Below are 22,197 nucleotides of genomic sequence, written 5' to 3'. Positions count from 1 at the left end.
ATACAAGGAAAATAGCTTTGTAAATGCATGAAAATGGAATGTGTACTCAACTTTTAAGAACTTACATGTCTGACTGATGTTAACACGAGAAACTAACAACGTTTAAGTAGCATTAAGAAAGGATGTTAGCTTCACTGAGGCCTCAACATCGGTAATGCAACTCCCATCCTTCCTCTCACTCCCTCATGCTGCCTTCTCCATCCGATGCTACTGCTAGGAGATTTTCCTTCTCCTGATCCATAGGATTTCTCTCTGAGACCCAAACCCCAGCTCTTCTGGCTGCTCCCCTAGACGGCTGAGTGTGTTAAGGAGCCATGTAACAACACAAGACTTTGTAGCAAGCACTTGAATGATTTTAAGACTCAGAAGGAAGGTGACTTGTCTTCATGAGAAAACTACATTCAAGTGTTGCTTTTCAGTCCTAAGACCTCATACTTAGTTGGCATATTTTACAAAGATTCTACCTCAAGAAGATTCTATCTCAAAGTGGAAGCTATATTTATGCTACATGGTGAGGAATATCTCAACAAGAATGAAAGTGCACTCTTTCCTGTTGAACAGAAAAGTGTGCTGTGTGGCACAAGACAACGTCATCTGACCCAAAGAAATATACTATATATACTTATATTGCATATACTTGATATGCAAATAAATCTTCTTTTCTTTTTTTTTTTTTTTTTCTTCTTGAAAATGCAAGTATGTATCATAATCAAATACTTTTGTTGAACTCTGCAAATTAGTTACTTAATGCATTCTGTCAAGGTACAGTTGTTAAATTTGCTTTCTCTGTATTATCTGTAGAGTTGGCAAGTTGCCAGTGAGGTGTTGTTTTTTTGTTTGTTTGTTTGTTTGTTTGAGTGCTGTATGCACATTTTATTAAATTCTTTCAACCCACTTTATTTAATCCTTAAGAATCTTCATAGAATTTTAATATAGATGTACACTGAATACAGTAAGTGCTAAAATTGTTCAGATAGTCATTTGATAGTCTTATTTCTAAAATAAGAATAATGAGTTCACATATGGTGAATAGTTTTAAGGCTTCAGTGTAAAATCAGAGGAAAAAAATCAAAGTGAAAGAATTTAACAAAATCCACCACAATCACCCTTCATACAGGTAGAGTAATAGAAAGATGCAATGGCTCAGTTATGAAACATGGGGATAAGCACTTACAGAAATAGAGAAACAAGGAAAAAAATGGCATAAAGTAACTATTCTGGCTTTCGTGACAAACTAGAGTAAAACCTTCAATGAACTCAACAATATTTTTTCAGGTGGTTGATATACCATATTGTTATTGATATACCAGAAAAAAAATAAAAAGAAGTACTGAGTTGAAATTCTTTCTATCGATACTTGAAAAACATGCAGGTCACTGAGCTGTGGCCAAATGTGACAGTAAACATATATCTGAGGAAAACACACCACAGATAAAATGGAACCGTGCCCCTGTAAATGAAATTATAGAAGTAGAATTCAAGAAAAGAACATTCTATAAGAACTTCTACTGTCTGGGTCAGCTTCAATGCCTTGCTTTGTCTGTTTTTAAGCACTTTTTCATAATGGCATTATATGTCAATGAATCATTGCCTGTAAGTTCACAGAAATAGTTTTGAACTCTTATGGAGAAGTGTATTAGGAAAAAGGCTGTTAAACCCCACTCAATGCTTTGAAAATTTACCTCCTAGTGTTCTTGAGAATTATTCCTCCCATGTGGAGAGGACTGTAAGGAAGGAAAGTAATTAACTGAGGTGAGATATTTCAAAAAAATAAATAAATAAATAAATAAATAAAAAGGAGGGGGGAAGTTAAAATGCAAGATGTTTAAATCAGAACATTTATACATGATTTATAAGTGATTTTATAAGTTATATAAGTTCAAAAGCTGTAATCCTTAAGATCCAAATCCTTGTCCCTTGTTACAGGGCATCTGGGTGCATTATCAACAGTCAATAAAAGGGAAAACAGGCTATGTTTTGCAAATAGAAACTTGGGAGTTTTTTACACCCCATGTCATCTTCAAAAATGAGACTTCTATCAGTTTCTGGATAGGTTATTGAAATAAATATTTTTTGGTTTACAGTTATTTTTGATTACTAATTCAAATAGTAGAAGATATGGTACATATCTCTATATCTTCTACATCCCCTCATGTCTTTACAAATTTGTTTAGAGCTATTTTTTGTGTATGACTGAGTCTCAAATTTGTAATTTTTTCAACAGTGAAACAGAAGATAACCACTGCTGACCCCAATTACAGTCAAGATTGTACAGACTTATTCATATATGCTGAATGATTTGGTCTGTAATAACAATACATATATTTATAGAATTCTTCTTTTCTATCTTCCTGAAGCTACACACTGACCAAGATAAAGGAGATGGAAATTTAAAATACATATTAACAGGAGATGGGGCTGGCAGTCTGTTCATTATAGATGAAAATACAGGAGATATTCATGCTGCAAAGAAATTGGACAGAGAAGAAAAGTCCCTGTATGTGCTACGTGCCAAGGCTATAGACAGAAAGACTGGAAGACAAGTGGAGCCAGAGTCTGAATTTATCATTAAAATCCATGATATTAATGACAATGAACCAAAATTCACCAAGGACATGTACACCGCCAGCATTCCGGAGATGTCTGGAGTTGGTAGGTAAAAACTTATCATTATGTAAAATCCAAGTAAGTTTGGGTTGATTTGGAACTTTTAAGTAATTTCTTGTTCATTTTTTTTCTTTTTAAATTCACTTAGTACAAGCTTTTGAGAATATTTACTGAATAATATCTATTAGTTGCCAGTAATGTATCATAAATGATTGTTTTCTGCTTTTATTTATTTGTTTAATCTTCATCCACTTTTCAATCCTTTTTCCACACTATAGGCTACTCTTCACTCTTTTAAGCCCACAGGTACCAGCATGAAATGTAACATAAAGTTGTCTTAAAAGTTACTATATAGTTTTGCCACAGCTGAGAATGTCACTTCCATAAAATATATCTTCTTTGTATTTACAAAGTATAATTTACCAAACCTTTTCGTACCTTTAGATATAAACTACTTTAAGCATGTAAGTATGCAAATCAATCCATATATCAAAGTGATGCAAAATATCTTCCTACAAATACCAAAGAATTAGTTTTTATGTGGTTGTTGTTTTTTTTTGTTTGTTATCAACATTATTGTTATTATTTTTTAAGATACCAAACATCTGAACCTCTTTCCTGAAGAACTGTTTTAAGATTATTATTTTTTTTTTCATAATAAATAACAAGCTTAAAGCTATTCACAACTGCTGGATTGAAAAGTAAAAATGTGGAAAGCCATTAGAATTTGGGTGAGAAATATAGCTCCATAGTAAAATAATTCTTTGAGTTTTGTTCCGATAATGTGATGTGATTGATAATATTCACCAGCATGCATTCACTAGAAGTAATCACGATCATCTAAGTGCTTTACTTGTTTACAGTACAGTTTCTCTGATGAGATGAGTAAACATAAAATACATTGAGCTATGGCGAAAAAATGAGAGAGAAATTCTCAAGTTATTTACTTATAATGAATTAGTGCAATGGCTTCCAATATCAGCCCTGGATGATGACATGTCTGAGAGAGACAAGAAAGAGAGACAAGAAAATAACACTCAAGGTTTGTGACCAATATACATGCAAAATACTTTAAATAAGCTAATAGTTACTGCTGAGACTAGTAGAAGCATAATGGAACCTTACTGTATATTTTTTAATCATGAAAACGGAATTCCTACAATACTATCTATGACGTGAAAAGTCAAAGAATGGTTCTTTTAAAGATACATGGAAATGGAGAAATCTTTTCAATTCAGAATTTACTTTCCTGATAATCTATGAAGGAAAAATATTGTCATTGTACTGGTCATATTTAGTTTTATTTATATATATATACTTTGTTGTTGTTGTTGTTGTTTGTTTGTTTTTTGTAAGAAAGGAACTATGTTGGAATAGATAAGGTAAAAAGCATGATGTTCATATTTAACCTTATTGCTTAGTCCAGTCTCCTTAGAATCAGTGGAGAAGCATGAATAAAAGAGAATAGAATGCTAAAAATAGAATGCAAAGCCTAATGCCTTGGCATTGTCTGTGAAATTTTAAGTCTATGAAATGTCCATAAATGATAATGAAAATGAGTGCAAATAACATTATGTACTCCAGTAAAGAAGAGTTTTACTGGGAAGATAACATCAAAGATAAAGGATTTATACAGTCAAAAAAAAAAAAAAAAAAAGGCCTCCCAATGTGGAGGCAAAAAAACAGACATGAATTACTTTTTGCTATGCTGCTATGCTTTGTATACATTTGCATTACTGACTATAAAAATTACACTAGAATGTAATTTTTTAGCATTTGAATAGGTATGAGTGAAAGCAGGTTTTTAATTTCTCAAAGTAGCAGAGAAGAAGCCAAGTTCCGATCAGTCCATTTAAGGAGCAAAAATTCTGTATTTCTCCAGTCAATCATAAGTATGTTAATTAAATAGTCTGGATGTACATATAAGTAAATAAAAAATACAACAAGGTATTCCTCCTTGGAATCCCTTTGCCCCATTCCTCCAGATGAGGAAGCAGATGCCATGACTGTAGAAAAATGACTTGGGAGTAAAAAGGTGAAATTCATCCCCTAAATGTAATACAATTTACAAATTGTATATAAGTGGTGCTCAAGTAAACCTTCCCATGAAGTACAAAACAGAACACATAAAATACAGAATATGTAGTGTATTTCTTGAAATACCTACATAAAAGAAAGGTAGATTAGTGTAGGTCAGCAAATTAGAACTAAGTGGTATATAGAACAGAAGGAAAAGAAGGAAAAAGAGAAAGAGGCAAAAATTAGATTCAAAACTGATATAGTGGAGCAGTGGCTACATAAATGGCTCCTGGGTCAAAGTTTCCACAGACTGTAGGATATTTCTTAAGAAATTCGACAACACATTATGGAAATGATATTTAAGCAATTACAATTAATTTGATATATATTAACAACTTTTTTTTTTTTTTTTTTTTTTTTTTTTTTTGTCTAGATATGCAACCCAAATTATTTTTTCTGTAGTGTTGCAGAACATCACAAATTTACAAAATTGTCAATCGTCAGTTATGCAGGAAGGTTCTTTAGACTTCATCACTTAATCTTTTCAGTGTTTTTTTTGGCATATGCAGCTGTTAGTAGATTAGATGGATGTCAGATAGCTGAGTTTGGTAAGGAAGTATGTTCTGGACTGTAGAACTTGATGTTGGAGGGCTGTGAAAAATAAATCCTGAAGGAAGAAAAAGCTATCCTGAGAAATTATTGAGAGATCAATAGGGTTATTGCTGTTGTGAAGGTAAGTATGACTGAAAGGAAAAGGACAGAAAATATTGTGAAAATGGAAAGGAAAAAAAAAAAAAAAAAAAAAAAAGGGAGAGAGAGAGACTGGGCTGGCAAAAATACAGTCCAGAACTGAAGAGTTTAGAAAAAGAATAAACTGCATCTTGATTCTATAAGTCCCTCTATAACAAATGGAAGGGAATAAGAATTGCAAAATAAAAGAAAGAACCCCTAGCACAGAGCAATCATCTTTACTAAGTCTATATAGAATAAAAAAAGTTAGTGTAGTACTACATTACATGCTACAAATACTTAGGATGATGAAAGTTATTCGTCATAACTATGTATACACAGATCCTTGCATGCTTAACCAAATAACTTTTTTGACTGGAAAGAACCATAAAAGTACACTATAATGATTTTAAATGCGTTTAACAAATACATTCACAATGATCAAGTCAAAACTTTCTGGAAAAATAAGTTTCTTCCTATTGTTGACTTCTTTCTTCCAATTCCAATTTAGCGGCTTAAATCTAAAGATATTTATTTTATATTTATTATCTTTTTAAGTGAAGTTAACAAATATTACTGAGGATATTTATGAAAGCCAATGTAAATGTCATTATGATTGAGAAATTTAAATGAAATCATCACTAACAGTGTTTCCAGCTTCTTGTGTATCTGTTATTCAAATGCTATGTCATACTACATATTTCTTGCTGTGTTAGTGACTGTTTCTTCGAATAACTAGATCTAGAGCGCACAAGAGAAAAAGATAAGTCAGCACTTCTGACAAAATGTGTGATTTTCAGTACCAATAAGCAAAACTCACTCATGTTTATCTCATTTGATAGTAAGAAGAGTGAAAGTGTAACATGGATTTTCATCATGGCCTATCCAAGCCCAGAAGGGAACATGAATTCTTATTTGTGCATTAGTTTGTGTTAATACTATGCTGCAGCATCTACACTGCAGCTGTCAAGCTGTACATGTATGTAAATTAGTCTGGCTATATCTATATGCGATCCAATCATATCCCCAGCAGCATTATGGTTATACCGAAAATGCTGTGTAGCAAACTTAATTACAGAAGCAATCAAAAATAGTGAAGTGAGCTGAATGCAATGGCTTTTATGGAAATGATCACACTAAATGTTCACAGTGATATTAACTTAAAAAATTAAATGAGAAAGTTTAGTAGATTCTAAAACTCAATAACATGGTATTTCTCATTAAAATGGTTATTATGCTGAAGAACTGCTAAATAGTAACTGCTGTACCTATATTTGTAAAGAGTTCTAGAGTTGACTGGAAGAATTACAGAGTGCTGAGATTTGTGTCAGATGAGGCAAACTGGTTTAATGAAAAAACAGTCCCAAAAATTAGGATTAATATTTTAGAACAATAAAAGTTAATAAAAACAAAATAAGATAAGTAAGGGATCACAAGATGTTCAGCATTTTAAATTAATGGAATACCAAAACTGTGTGATGAAATCTTGGTCACAAGGAAGGGCGGGTGGATTTGAATCATGACCTATTCTGATCTACCTGTATTTAAGAAATACCATAGGAGAAAGCTTCTGAAAAGCTAAATACATGTTCTGTGTTGTCAGAATAATCTCACATTTAATTCCCTTATTATGCAAAAGGAAAAGTACTCTAATCATGCTTAAAATATACTGATTTTAATTTTGAGGCTTTCTTCAGGGGCAATATACATGTATACAGGGTCAAATATTTGTTACAACAGTGCAAGCTTTGATCCAAGTATTTGTCAAAGTGAAGTGAGATTATTTAAAAAAACAACCATCCAAGAACTAACAAAAGAGAAACAAACAAACAAACAAATAAAACAAAAACCCCACACCTCACTGTGAAAAGCACTTTTCTCAGGATATTAAGAATTTCTTAAGAAATTTTAAAGAGGTAAGATAGCAATGTGATGGAGTTCTATTTCTTTTGGCTCCTGGGTCAATATTATTACACCCTCCTGTACATGCCTTGCTAATTTTAATAGGTAAGGCTTACAATTTTTTTCTTATTAAACATCCTTAACGTGCCTGATAAGTATTTCATAACACATTTTTAATCTCTAAATTGATCCTATTAAGACAAGGGATAATACCTAATTTAGTTTATTATTCACTTCTTCATACTTAACTCCACTGCTGTTTTCTAAGTATTATTAATCTAAGAAAAGGTACCTCATCATTCAGAATTTCTACAGGAGAAGATTTTTATAATGTATAGGTAGAGAAGTACTCTTTATCAGGGAGTGTACTGATAGGGTAAGGAATAATGGTTTTGAACTAAAAGAGGGTAGGTTTAGATTAGATATTAGGAAGAAATTCTTCACAATGAGAGTGGTGAGGCACTGGAACAAGTTGCATATATATATATATATTCATATATATATATATATGAATATATATATGAATGTATATATATGAATATATATATGAATGTATATATATGAATATGTATATATATCATATATATGGAATATATAAATATATATATATATATTCATATATAGGAAATATAAATATGAAATATAGATATGGCCTTTTTAGACTCAGGCTTACAGGATTACCACATACATATACATTACAGATACCATGTATTTAACAGCAATACTAAATAAAAGATACATGTATAATATATACATGCAAAGAGAAAGAAAGCAAGATAAAATTGAAGTAAAACACACATGCATTCCTACTTCCATTTTTATTACAGTGCTATGTATACTACAACATCAATTACACAATGATGTGTTAGAAGTTTGCTGTTCACTATTGTTGTTCACTAATAGTTGTTCACTATTTCTGTGGTATATCTTGAGAATATTACATACCAGAACTACTAATGGGTTTCAAAAGGACTACAATCTGATATTTACTTTAGTTACATCATTTTTTCAGTATTATGTAATCATAAACATGCATTTCTAAAGAAAAGTTTGTCATTTCATATTGGAAGCTCTTACAGGAACAAGCAGACTTTATGGTATATCAAAAAAACAAAACAAAACAAAACAACAATTGAATGAAGTACATATTAATCTTCAGATGTATATAGATAACTAAATAGAGCCAGTTCTCATCTTTCATTTTTCAGCAGGATATAATTATATTTTCTCATCTGCATATTTTCCCTGGTTTTAGATGCATGTAAACATATTTATGAATGACTGTCCTGACTTTGTCACAAGCCTACTGGCACTATTTTGCTAATCTGCAAGATTTCAGAATGGTAATTTTTAACATACAATCCATTTAAAAACAAATCATTGTGTTAGCTTCAGAAACAAGATATATTTCCAATAAATGTTTTATCCACAAGTCCACATTTTACATTTACAAAATATGGCATTAGAATTCCTTTACACAAACTAAGCACAATGGTAGAAATCTTGTAGCTAGAATACCTTCTATATGTCTGTTTGCATTTAACACTAAAACTAATGAATTTCAAAACCTCTGTAATCATCAGAATCTATCTAGGGTTCTCTTCAAAGGCACTATTTTTATCCATTTAAAATTTATCTTCTTTATTATTTCTCATAAATGTCTTTATAAGAAAACAATTATCCCTTTCAACAAAATAAATATGAAAATATGAAATAAGAGTTTCTTACAATAAACTATCAGGATGAAAAGCACAGTATATTATGTACATATGCATAAACATACAGAGGTAAGAAGGCACTGAAATAAATAATTTATGTCTACACAATTCAGGAAATTCCTCATAAGTTATCAGAAATGTCATAGTTCCTTTAAAGTCTATACAGAAAAGTTACACTTGAAAGAACTGAGAAGCAGAACTGAGAAGCACTGCACATTCAGAAAAATTAGGAACAAAAATCAGCGTAAATAAAATTCAAATTACGGCCCCTGAAGAATTCTAATATTTTACAGTCTTAAGATGTACATTTTCGTATTACAGATAGATCTTGAGCTACAGCCAAAAGGAGCAGTTCTTTTACTCTCTCTCTGCTCCTAGTTGTGTTGCCTTATGCCTTACCTGTCAAAAAAAAAAAAAAATAAAAGGAAAAAAAAAAGGAAAAAAAAAAAAAGTAAAGAGCTAAATCATCAGAAAAAAATAATAATAAAGGATTATTCAATTTCAGTACTAGTTTTGTTTGTTTTGTTCCCTGGATCAGATTACATGAGGTCAGAACTGGTGCTCAGAAAGTGACAGGAGCATGCAAGAAAAGTACAGCTGTAAAAGGCAGGAGAGTTTCATAGCTAGCTGTGGATAAAAAATTGCCTTATCTATTCATTTTTCTTCGGTTACAAAATCCTTAGATCTTCCATACAGGCTTTTATTTATTTATTTATTTATTTATTTATTTATTTTTATTTTGCTCCTTATGATACCACAAGTCTGAGCAAATTCAATTGGAAAACCAGAGCCTTCTATTAACTCCATGTGAGTAATCACTCACTCGTGGTGTTAGAAGAAGTGGAGCTTTTGTAGAACTGCTTTCAGCAAAGAAAGGTACCGAGTGGTTGCTGTAAACACAGTAAGGTGTAAATACTTTTCATAGTTCTGTCCTGTGGGAACTGAGCTACTGCCAAACTCATTGACAATTTTGTGACCTCCTCTGTGCTCCCATAAATGTGCAGCTGCTAACCCTTCATGGTCTACGCTTTTTCTCACAGGAAGAGATAATATGACAGCAGTTGAGATACAGCAATTAGCTGGATAGATGGATTTTAAAGGCTTTAGGCTTTATGAACTGTCTGGCCTAAACTTAGAAGATGTAGTTTTGAAGTGAGCACAAACTTTAATTTCTGTATGTCTCAGTTTCCCACCAATCAGAGGAAGATTTTATGTTCATCTACTTGCTGTGATTTTTCCTTGCTAGGCAGCTGAACTCCACCACAATTACTCTCTCACTCCCTCTCCTCTGAAGAAGAGGGGAAGAAGAAAAGGAAAGAAACAATACATGGGTTGAGATAAGGATAATTTAATTAAAGGAAAAATAATTATTAAGGGAAAATTATTATTAATTAAATAATTTAACTAAAGGGAAAATGGAAAGGGGAAAAGGGTTAAAAAAAAGGAAGGAAGGAAGGAAGGAAGGAAGGAAGGAAGGAAGGAAGGAAGGAAGGAAGGAAGGAAGGAAGGAAGGAAGGAAGGAAGGAAGGAAGGAAGGAAGGAAGGAAGGAAGGAAGGAAGGAACAAGTCCTACGAGGAGCGGCTGAGGGAGCTGGGCCTGTTCAGCCTGGAGAAGAGGAGGCTCAGGGGTGACCTTATTGCTCTTTACAGATACCTTAAAGGAGGCTGTAGAGAGGTGGGGGTTGGCCTGTTCTCCCACGTGCGTGGTGACAGGACGAGGGGGAATGGGCTTAAGTTGAGCCAGGGGAGTTTTAGGTTAGATGTTAGAAAGAACTTCTTTACAGAAAGGGTTGTGAGGCATTGGAACAGGCTGCCCAGGGAAGTGGTGGAGTCACCATCCCTGGAAGTCTTCAAAAGACGCTTGGATGTACAGCTTGGGGATATGGTTTAGTGGAGGGCTGTTGGCGTTGGGTTGGAGGTTGGACTCGATGACCTTGAGGTCTCTTCCAACCTAGAAGGTTCTGTGATTCTGTGATTCTGTGAAGGAAGGAAGGAAGGAAGGAAGGAAGGAAGGAAGGAAGGAAGGAAAACAAGCAAAGAATGTGTGGAAGTACAGAGGAAAGAAATTGCTCTCTACTTCCTATACTTCCCATCACCGAGTGATGCTTGACCACATCCTTGAAGCAGAGCCTCAACACATGTAGCTGTTGTTCGGGAAGACAGATATTTTCATGAAAGCCCTCCCCTCTTCTTTGTTTTTCCACCTTTTATGGCTGAGTGTGGCATCATATGGTATGGAATACCCCTTTGATTGGTTTAGGTCAGCTGTCCTGGTGATGTCCCTTCCTCGCCTCTTGCCTCAGCCTGCCTCAGGCTCTGGGATTGGGGTAGATGGAGTCCTGATGCAGTGCCAGTATTGCTCAGCAGTAGACACAACGCTGGTGTCTACTTCTGGCTACAAGTTCTAGCACAGCACTGTATGGGCTGCTGCAGGGAAAGTTAACTCCATCCCAGCCAGACCCAATACACTATGTTGCAGCACCCTTGGAGCACCCTTCTTGTGAAGGAATTTTCATGCCTGGGATAGGTTAAATGTTGCTCCCCTTTACTTCTCTCCAAAAGGATTCAGTGCAATATTGTTCAACAGGCTACCTTATTGAAAGCATTGTATTATTTCCCATTCTCTTTGTACCTAAATAATAATTTTAAAAAAAAGGTCTGGACCTCTCTAGATTAGAACTTGAAATTAGCACTAAAAGAACTCATCATTCTTAAACTAAAAGTTATTTGATGTTTCCTTTTTACTTCATTTTATTTCAGTAGTTTTTCAGCTATAACACTTTAATCTCTGAAGAAAAGCATAATTGTTCTGAATTCTTTACATCAGCACTTTTGCTCACACTGCAGCGCGGTACAATGGTATATGTTCTGCATTGCTAGAGATGCTGTCCTTCAGACAGGATGTTAAACCAAGGCCCTTTCATCTTTCATGGCTTCACATCTAAAAAATAGAAATCTCAATGATATTCTGAAAATATTAAAGAACAACAATGTTTCTTCAGACAGTTTACATACCTTTTGATACAATCATGCACCCTTTATGCAATCCTTTGATAAAAATATGGATTACTATTCACAACCATGCACAACCTGTTTACAGAGTGACAGTAAATACTGGGTTCCTATGCATAAAGTCAGCTTTCATGCACCTAATCTGCTCCCATACAGGCTGTTGCAAGTACAGATAATTTTGCTTCTTTCAAGACAAGCTTCAGTATAACAGGTGCAGTGAGCCCTTTCTCACATTTATATATCCATATTGGAACCTGCAGCAACTGAACTGCTGGTGCTAAGGACAGGAATTGCTGAGACTAATTGACATTATTAATATCAGGAACACCTGTGCCTCTATCAGAAGGAATATGTCAAATAGAGACATAGGTGTGCTATATCCTTTATTGAAAAGAAAACATGGCAAACATTATAAACTTATTATATATATATACATATAAGCAATTATATATATATATATATATAAACAATTTAATAGTATGGAGGAGGTAATATGTTGTACAACTGTAGGTTTTTTCCTGTTTAAAGTGAAAACATGAAAGTCTCCATTTATATCACACCAATGCACATGGTTCTTTCTTATTTCCTAGTACCGTATAATGAAGCTACTTATGAAATCTTAGGTGTCTGAAAAAAAAAAAAAAAATCTTCATTTAAATTTTTGAGAGTGGAGTTTCTCAGGTGTTAGATCTATAGTAGGCTGGACACAAATCTAAGTCATTAATTGAAGATGACTAGATCTAAGTTAAATCTACCTGAGAATTAGTTATATGTAGCAATAAAACAAATTTACAAAATGGATTTAGAAGTAGCTAATTATTTTTTGTCCTGTTAAAGCATAAGAGCATATGTCTAGGATGCTCGCTTAATCTAATCTCCTGAAGCTTTATGTCCTTTTTAAAAGCAAAGGAAGCTTTTTGGATGCTTAAATATACATTTTTAGTTGCTAATGTTATGTAGCTGAGTGTAAAATGTTTATTTTGAAAGTAAAACACAATGACAGGTGGCTTTTTTTCCCCACCAGATTTCTCTATAACTATTAAGTGTTTCCAGAAAGTATAAATAAGATGCAAAGGATTGTATTTGGTTCTAAGATAAATTACAACAATAGTTTGTATTATAATATTAATCCAAGTAACAAAGCATCGCACAATCCTCAATATACATAAATATGTTTTAACATGATTTTCAGTCTTCCAAAGATGTAACAGTCTTATCAAACAGATTGGTCCATTACAAAGCAAAGGTCCAGATTCCCTTTATTTATCTTGTGTACCTCATTTCATAATATATCCCTCTCTACCTCTGACCCTCAATTTTAGAAGAGCAACTAGGAATTGAAGATTTTATCTAATATGAATCAGAATTATTAGGACTAGTTTTACTACAAATGGTTTTGCTACAGCATTACACTAGCCTGACTGTAGTAATCTCAAGAATGAAATAAAACTCCTCAAGAAGTCCACTGTTCTCCTTAAAAGAGGACAGAAAATGGTTTCCTACAGAGATGTAAGGACTCAGAATATCTGCCCATGGTAGTTAAAATATTGTTAAATCAGTACTTTCTCACTTAAAACCTGCCCATGTATATATATATATACACACATATAATGTATGTGCTTATATTAATTGCAGAAATAAAATATGATATTTTTTTTCAATTAAATTGTGAAAATAGGCATGAAAGTTGATGAAAAGAAGGTTCTAGTGACACAAGATAAATCATAAAAATGGCAGATACTATGTGAGTGACTTTCTTCATTTAATTAATGATTCAGCATGAATTCTATGTCATCATTTTCCCTTCTTGTCAATCACGTAGTTATTTTGGAAATCTCCTGTCAATCTTCACAGAGTTAAGACATTGAAAGTAAGAAAAAGATTATCCTGGACAATCTTACCTGAAAATTACTCTGTATTATTCCCACCGATGCTTATCATTTATTGAGTACATGGAACAAGATAGCTTACAGCATTTCTCATTCAGTTACTATATTTTTCTTAATATCTAGAAAAACACATCTACAAGTTTTCACAATGACAGCAATCCTGCTGCTCAAACTTAATTATCTGCTATCTTACCAGATGCCTCAAAAGACTTTCCAGAATTGCTTTTTTTTTTTTCCACAATCTCATATATTTGACACTGTGAAATTGAGAATGAGCATTAGTAAGCTCTCTGAAAGTATCAATTTTACTTGTTATGAAAGTTGTGTTTTCATATTTAAAATAGGTATTGCTCACAACTAATTGTTATTTTTTATTATTATTTTTTAAACACAACAGATCTAACGTGCTGTCCACAGAAGTATGTATAGATGTGTGTGAATATCCTGTATGTAACAGAATGTTTCCTATCAGATTCCTGTCAGCAAGCCAACTCAGTAGCAGTAACAGTGACTTCATTCTACCCCAAGGCAAATGTTAAATGATAAATGATTAATAAATTGGTAAGACCATGTACACAGTATATTGGAGGTGTGAAATAAATAAATAAATAAAAAGGCTTATTTTATCATAAATTCAAATAAATGACAATTGTGTAAAAAAAAAAAAAAAAAAAAAAAAACACATCTAAATATTAACCACCTCTTTAGTGCAGTAAGGTAGTAAGAGAGAGGTCCGGTAAAAAAGTCTTATATTTCATGGTCCAGAAAACTAATTCGTGAATTACTGAGTTCATGAATACAATTTTAAAAGATACAATGTGTCTGGAACACGTGTAACTGAGGAAGATAAATCATCTATTTAAGAGCATATATCCAGATAATTTTCACTGAGACCTAAACACTCTGGAATCTAAAAGTTTGGAAATGAGCTCAGGCTCAGGCCCAGCTCAGGCTATGAATCTTTCCAAAACGACTAGTTCAGAATCAGTACCTTTAATCTTTTTCAACAAGATTTTTTCAAATCAATGAGGTTTTAAACCACCCACTGTGATCATAACCCTGCAATCAATGACCAATGTACAATTATGATCAATTGACAACTCAGTGGTCTTTAGCTGAACACTTGTGCATGTCAGTCACTTGGCAGACAACTGAGCTCTTTTGAAGATAAAAAATATATAGACATAATAACATAACAATCTTGAAAATTAAAATCTCTTAAAGTTAAAACCTTACTTAAAATTCAAGTTTTTTTTTTTTTTTTTCTTGATACACACATACACAAATATGTACATGCTTACACACATTTACTTACATATACACATGTAGGTTCTAGAATTGTTTTCCATTTTTTTTGTCTAAAAATAGTACTCTGATATGTAGTTTAAAAAATATATATATACATATATGTACACATGTATGTACACATATACGTATATGTGTACATATACGTATATGTGTACATACATGTGTACATATATGTGTACATGTACATATGTACATATGTACATATATGTGTACACATACATGTGTACATACACATATACATATACATATATGTGTGTGTATATATATATATCATGACTAAAATAACCTTGAAATTAATTTTATTGTCTCTGCTTTAGCTTCTATTTCATTTTCAAATTATTCTTTTTTATGATTTCCACAGACAACATTCACAGTATCTAAAAACCATATGAAGCACATATTAAACTGATGTAAATTTGTGTTTCTTAATAACTTCTTCATTTACTACATTTTCAAAGGAAATTGTTATTTTGTTATTTTCCACATTTATAATTGTTATTTTCCACATTCTCATGGTCATAAGAGAGATTAACACTTCATTTCTGATCACACTTGTCTGTGCAGCTGGCAAAAGCTAGAAACTCTGTTAGGATTGCAATTTATATGTACTTCTATCACAGAAGAATTTTGATATTGCACATGAGAGTCTAGCCCCCTACTTAGAAATCCAAAGTGAGATACAAAAAGATCTAGAGATACAAAAGCCAAGCTCAATATAAAAGAACAAAAGAAACATAGGTACAGGAAGCTTAATTGTTCCTTCCCAAAACATCACAAACCTCTTTGTACTACAGGTTAAAATACAGAACTGTACAGGAATGTATAACAGAAACTCAAAAGTTTGTCCAAAAAATGCCAATTATTGAAACATTTTTCTTTTAAATTCATTTTTTTGACTTTCTTCCAATTACTTCTGAGTCAGAAGCCTTCCAATTACTTCATTATTTTGTAAATTAAAAAATATGAATATACCTGAAAACTTTCTTGGAGCTTCTGTGTAGAAATCGGGATTTTTAATCAATAAATAACACATTTTAGCCTTTAGGAGCTACTACTTCTCCTAGCAGGATCAAGGGGAAGCAAACTTTTCCTGAGTTTATTATAAGAACAGCTGAAAAAGTAAATAAAATTAAGGTTGGGAGAAAAGGGCCAAGATCTCCAGTTCTTAACCCTAAAGAGGAACCAGACCTTCAAGAAATTTTTAAGTGGTAGAGTTCCTGTGCCTGAATTACCATGACTAGAAGATGTTAGTCAGTAAAGCTGGCCTATTTCCACACACTCTGTAAGAGAATTCTGCGCAGACAGAAAGTAACTAAGACATATTATAGCATTACTTGTTGCACTTTAAATATATTTCTTTTATTAGCAGTTAATTCTAGTTTTATACCTTACCATATTCATAGCAGCTCCGAACCCAGGAGTATGCAACTGGTGAGTTTCATCACTATTTTGAATAGAAATTTTAACAATAGGATTTTGTTGCTGTTGCTTTGGTTATTTTTTATTGTTGTTTTTATTATTTAAACATAGACTGCATATACTTGTTCTGCCTAAAAGAAAAGTGTTTTCTAATTGTAAGTATGTACAGCATGTTGAACAAAATGGAAAAGACTTCTAAGCTGCAGTTCATTTATTATGGATGACAGATCACTTTATACTATACCTCATTAGTCTAAGAAATACAATGTAAAAGGTAGTCAACATTAACACTTGAAAGAATCTGCCATTTGATGGCACCAGTATTCTTGTTTCAGAAGTGACTATGGTAACAGGTAAAAAAGTAGATACCTCAAAGAGTAAACAGACACAGTCTTGTTCACCCACAAATACTACAAATTACTTCTCATTCTTTTTACTATTTTCCATTTCTTATTGTGTCCATAATGCTTTTCAAATTCTCATGCAGGGCATCTGATGTATTTCACAGTCACAATTACTACCAAAGGGAAACTAAAGTTACTGTACCAAGGTATTGAACAGCAGGAGGGCAAGGGCTAGAGGCTTTGTTCAGCTTTAGACATTCTTTTCCAGTTTAATACCAGATATTATTTTGCAATGGTGTATGTATTGTATTCACTGTCAAAAGCATCTACCCCACATAGCATTTCAAATAGATTAGACAGAGTAGTTTAGTAACATTACTTCTTCCTATGAGGTGAGGCAGTCATTAACATGTACTTCTTTTTAATGCAAGTCCTGATAACACAATCTAAAATGTGAATTCATTTTATCATAAAAAATGAAAGAACAAAACCCTGAAACATCAGAAGAGAATACACACAAGAAATGATGAGAATTATTTCCCTGTTATGTTTATATAACGTAAGGGACTGTTTCCATAGGGAAGCTTCATAAAAATAGAATCTCATATTTCTGGAATGCATGGTAAGGCCCATGAGTTTTTACTGTAATGGAGTAAAATGGAAAGGAGAAGAGTTATGAGAAATAAAGCTACACTCCTCAGCATAGCCTGCTCTTTTTTGTATCTCTCATAAATTACTTTTAGTCTTGCTAGCAGGGATTACAGTGCCCATTTGTGTTCACCACAGTGGTGCAAATTTTATAATTTCTGAATGGGAGATCAAGCTAAAACAAACATACAGTACCCAGCTATAGGAGCTAGCACATCAGCTGACTTCTAAATCAACCATTATGAGAGACTGTACAGAAAAATATGAGACCGCATATTTTCAAGTGTAATGAAATTTCACCTTACATATACTGTTGATTACATATACTTACATATATTGATGATTAAAAATCATCAACTGGGTAAAATGAAATCTATGTAATACTGTATCTCCTCTTTCATGCCACCCTTCTACCTGCTCTTTATTTCTGTTCTTTATTTCTGCTCAATATATACAGGTGAACAACATTTTAAGTTATTTCTTATTTTTTCCCATGCAATGTTACTGTTCCTTTGAGACCTGTTCCACAGGTACCTTTTTTGTTCTAAGCTGGTTTTTGTTGTTTGTTTTTTTTCAGTCACATCTATTTATTACTCTTCTAAATTGAGACCATTTATCTATTTATTTGTTGACACTTGCTCCTGTTCTGTTTATACTCCTCTTTTTCTCTTGGCCTTACAAACCTTTTATTCTACCAATCTTTTGGCAGAAAGATTGGTAAAATCTAGAAAAAGCAGTCTAGAAAATCTAGAAAAAGCAGTCTAGAAAAATCTCTCCTAAATTGGGGTCATGTACAAAAAAGCAAAGTCCACCTTGCGGTTCATTACTTCTTCCACTGTCTAGATAGGAACTGTCTTCCAGCCAAACATTAGCTTTAGGTCTCGATGTTTAGCCCTTGACTTTTTATAGAAAGTAGTCTGACGTGATGTACTCCAACTGGAGAGCTAAGGAGATCCTGTTGGTGAATTTTATAGGTTCCTAGAATTTGTAGGCCTAGATGACTACTTGCATTTCATAATTTCTCCAGTTCCTTGCCAATGCACAGACTCAATCTATTCAGAGAGAATAACCTGCTCTCAAATTAAAAGTGGTTTAATATGTTTCAGTATTTCTGTAGCTCACTTAATAGTTCACTCATGTCTTCAGCAGTATGTCTAGATAAAAAGAATCCCTGGATCCACGCTGTCTAAGTAAGCTGTCCATCCGCTTATTTTCTTGAAGATTTTAACAGAACAAAATTTCTAGTTTTGCCTCCAGAGGTTTCCCAGACTTCTCCCATATCTTTTCAGCTTGTGAAAATAATCCTCTTCTAAAGTCTTCTCTCCATGAATAAACTTGATGAACAGCAGATTGTCATTGTGCTTGAAAACAGGAAGCAAGCACAAGAGCTTCTCCTTTAGGGAGACAAAGTCCTTCCTTCCTCTCTACTTACTCCAGCTGGTCTTCTATTTCTGTAAATGAAGCAGCCTTTCTGATTTGAGTTGAGCTTTCTTTTAAACAGAGCTGGGGGGGGGGGAAATAAAAAAAAAAATACATATTCACTGTAAAAAGTCAAAACTTTTTAGTAATTGTCATTTTGATAAAAGTTGACTTGACAAAAAATAGAAAGGAAATTGTCTGATAATGTCAAAAACATTCTGTTTCAAATTTTCCTTTTTTTTTTTTTTTTTTCATGTTAAATGGCTTTTTGAAAACTTTATATTAGAAGACCAAAGTCTAAAACAAACATATTTTTTTCCTCAAAATTGAAAGCTGGGACATGCATGAGATATGTACTGAAAAATAAGACTTTATATGAAAAAATAGCAAAATGTGTACCCATCTCATTTTCTAGAAGACTTCTTTTGCACTAAGGAAATACTCTGCAGGATATTTACATCTGCTATGCAAAACACTCTGGTGTCATGTTAGGAGACCTGCTTAGACTCTCTTGAAAGAGTCCAAGGACTCTTTCAAGGGCTGAAGAACACATAGAACCAACACATTTTAAGTGCAATTCAGAAAATCTTTTTAATTTCAAATGTTTTTTTCAACATTATGTCCCACTCCTCATGAGTTCTGGAAATCTATGTTAGTGGAACTCTATTCTGACACTGAATCACACAGTCCTAGATAAGGAGTGATGCTCTCTCTAATTCAGATTTCCTTTTTGGACTCTGTATTCTTACATGCACATACAAAAAAAAAAAAAACCACGCACACAAGAACACACTCACAAAATGACACTACTCACACAGATTTAATCTAGATTTGTCTTCTCTCTTACCCTCAAAATTACCTTTCTGCCTTTTTCCACCCTCACATTAGGATTCCATCCTTCACAAAGCGCTTAAGCCTCTAGACTCAAAAACATCCATCTAAGCAAAGAATAAAAGAAACAACAACAACAAACCTATACTGATACTAGATTGCTCATAAAGCTTGGAAAATTCAAGACTTTCAACACATTGTTATTCTTTGTTCATTGCATACAAATATACAGAGAATCTTTGAGATACAAGAACAGCAAAATTATATAGAAGCTGTGTGGGGAAAAAATAATATTGAGAATTCATCTAAACAAAACCAAACAAAAAGAAAAAATAAATAAAATAAGACATGCCTTTTGAGAACTCTCAGAGTTATCTCCCACCCTGAGAAAGTATAGGCATACTGGGTAGGACTGGATTGAATTTCACTTTTTTTTGTAGACAAGTGTTTGTCTTATTCCTTAGACTGCTGTTCTGGTCATTCTCACATTTTCTCCAGCATCTTTCACTCTAGTTTGCTAGTGTGGTCGGTCTGACATTGGCTGTCTGCCAAAACCCTACCCAGCTACTCTTTCACTCTTCTTCAACGGGATAGGGGAAAAGTAAAATGGAAAATTTGGGGGTCAAAATGAAGAAATCATTTACCAATTATGATCATTAGCAAAACAGACTCTACTTGGGGAAGAGTAATTTAATTTATTAACAATTAAAATATAGTGGGATGGTGAGAAAAAAAAATAAAAATAGCTAAAACACCTTCCCCCACCACCTAGGATCAATTCACAGAGTCACAGAATGGTCGAGGTTGGAAGGGACCTCTGGAGATCATCTAGTCGAACACCGCTGCCAAGCAGGATCACCTAGAGCACATTGCACAGGATGGCATGCAGGAGGGTTTTGAGTATCTCCAGAGAAGGAGACTCCACAACCTCCCTGGGCAACCTGCTCCAGTGCTCTGTCACCCTCACAGTAAAGAAATGCTCCCTTATATTCAGCCAGAACTTCCTGTGCTTCAGTTTGTGCCCATTGCTTCTCCTCCGGTCTCTGGGCACAACCGAAAAGAGAGCAACTTCATCCTCTTGACACCCTCTCCTCAGGTATTTATATACATTAATGAGGTCTCCCCTCAGTCTTCTCTTTTCCAGGCTAAACAGGCCCAGTTCCCTCAGCCTGTCCTTGTACTCCATTCCCCTAGTCATCTAGTAGCCCTTCTCTGGACCCACACTAGTAGTTCTATGTCCCTCTTGTACTGGGGAGCCCAGAACTGGACACAATACTCCAGTTGTGGCCTCACCGGGGCTGAGTAGAGGAGGAGGATCACCTCCCTTGACCTGTTGGCAACACTCTTCCTCCCTTCCTTCCCTACTCCTCTCTAGCATGCTCAGCTGTGGAAATATCTCAGAAAACTTCTAACATAGCAACCTAGTTTGTATTTTAAATCATGCTGACTTCCTTTGGCAAATGTGTGCAAAAAGACTACTTGTGAGGTAATCTAGACATAAAAAAAATAATCCACACTCTTTGGGTATCATTTAGGTGGGGGTGAGAATAGGCCATAACTGATTTCAGTTAAAAAATATCCAAATATATTCACAACATTGCTAATTAATTCATAGATAGTGCTGAGTTGCTTCAGTTCATTGCCTTTTCTGGTTGAATTTCTGACCCCAAAATCCAAGAGAAGTTTAGCTGTTCAAGAATTGCCTACAGTCCATGAAGATCCTCCTTTATGACACAGCATATTGTTGGCAGAGAAGAGAGCAAACTGCATGCTGACACTAAATTTTCTGTGGATATGCTTCTGTTATTCATTTCTCCCAGTTGCACTATTAGTTTACTAGGAAGCAGCAGCTGTTATAACACTATTTTTTCACCACTCTACAGAATTAGACAAATAAAGGAAAACATCAATACTTTGCAAACTGTAATGAGATCTCATTCTATATCAGATCTACTTGAACTATTTGTAATGACCTCCAAGTTTTCTATAGGGTTGCAGCTTATCAATTCTCCTCAGCAACCATATTATATGGCATTTGAGCCTCTGGAAACGCAGATATATATTATAATGAGGCAAAGACAGAAATTTCCCAAAGACTTCCCTGAGTTCTGGAATGCCTTCCTTGAAAGAAAACATCACTTTCTAAACAGGATTCAGCATTCTGTCTTTCAGCAAAACAGGAAGCTGGGAAAAAAAAGTTAATGTTTACTCAGTTTTTATAACCATACTAAAATTGCTGTGTCAGCCCTGAAACAGTGCCTAAAACCAGGTGAGAGCAATAATTTTAACTTCTAGTTACTACAGTGACACACAATATAAGATCCTACTGATAAGCCGTACATTTTTAGGAAG

At 33.7% G+C, this 22,197-nt stretch overlaps 1 protein-coding gene and 1 long non-coding RNA gene across 7 annotated transcripts in view; one reads left to right on the top strand and one right to left on the bottom strand.

The window, feature by feature from the left end:
- Positions 1-22,197, top strand: part of CDH9 (cadherin 9) — a 119,023-nt gene that overhangs the window by 62,307 nt on the left and 34,519 nt on the right. For all 6 annotated transcript variants that reach the window (XM_084508382.1, XM_084508383.1, XM_084508381.1 and 3 more), the window contains exon 3: positions 2,358-2,652. In XM_084508382.1, coding sequence (XP_084364508.1) covers positions 2,358-2,652 — 295 coding nt within the window. The remainder of the gene's footprint in view (positions 1-2,357; positions 2,653-22,197) is intronic.
- Positions 15,740-22,197, bottom strand: part of LOC311431136 — a 71,200-nt gene continuing 64,742 nt past the window's right edge. Inside the window, exon 5 of the long non-coding RNA XR_014689264.1 lies at positions 15,740-19,098. This is a non-coding gene — a long non-coding RNA (uncharacterized lncRNA). The remainder of the gene's footprint in view (positions 19,099-22,197) is intronic.

Source organism: Aythya ferina (assembly GCF_964211825.1).
Source record: "Aythya ferina genome assembly, chromosome: 2".
Classification (NCBI taxonomy): Eukaryota; Metazoa; Chordata; class Aves; order Anseriformes; family Anatidae; genus Aythya; species Aythya ferina.
This window is presented reverse-complemented; position numbering and strand designations above follow the sequence as displayed.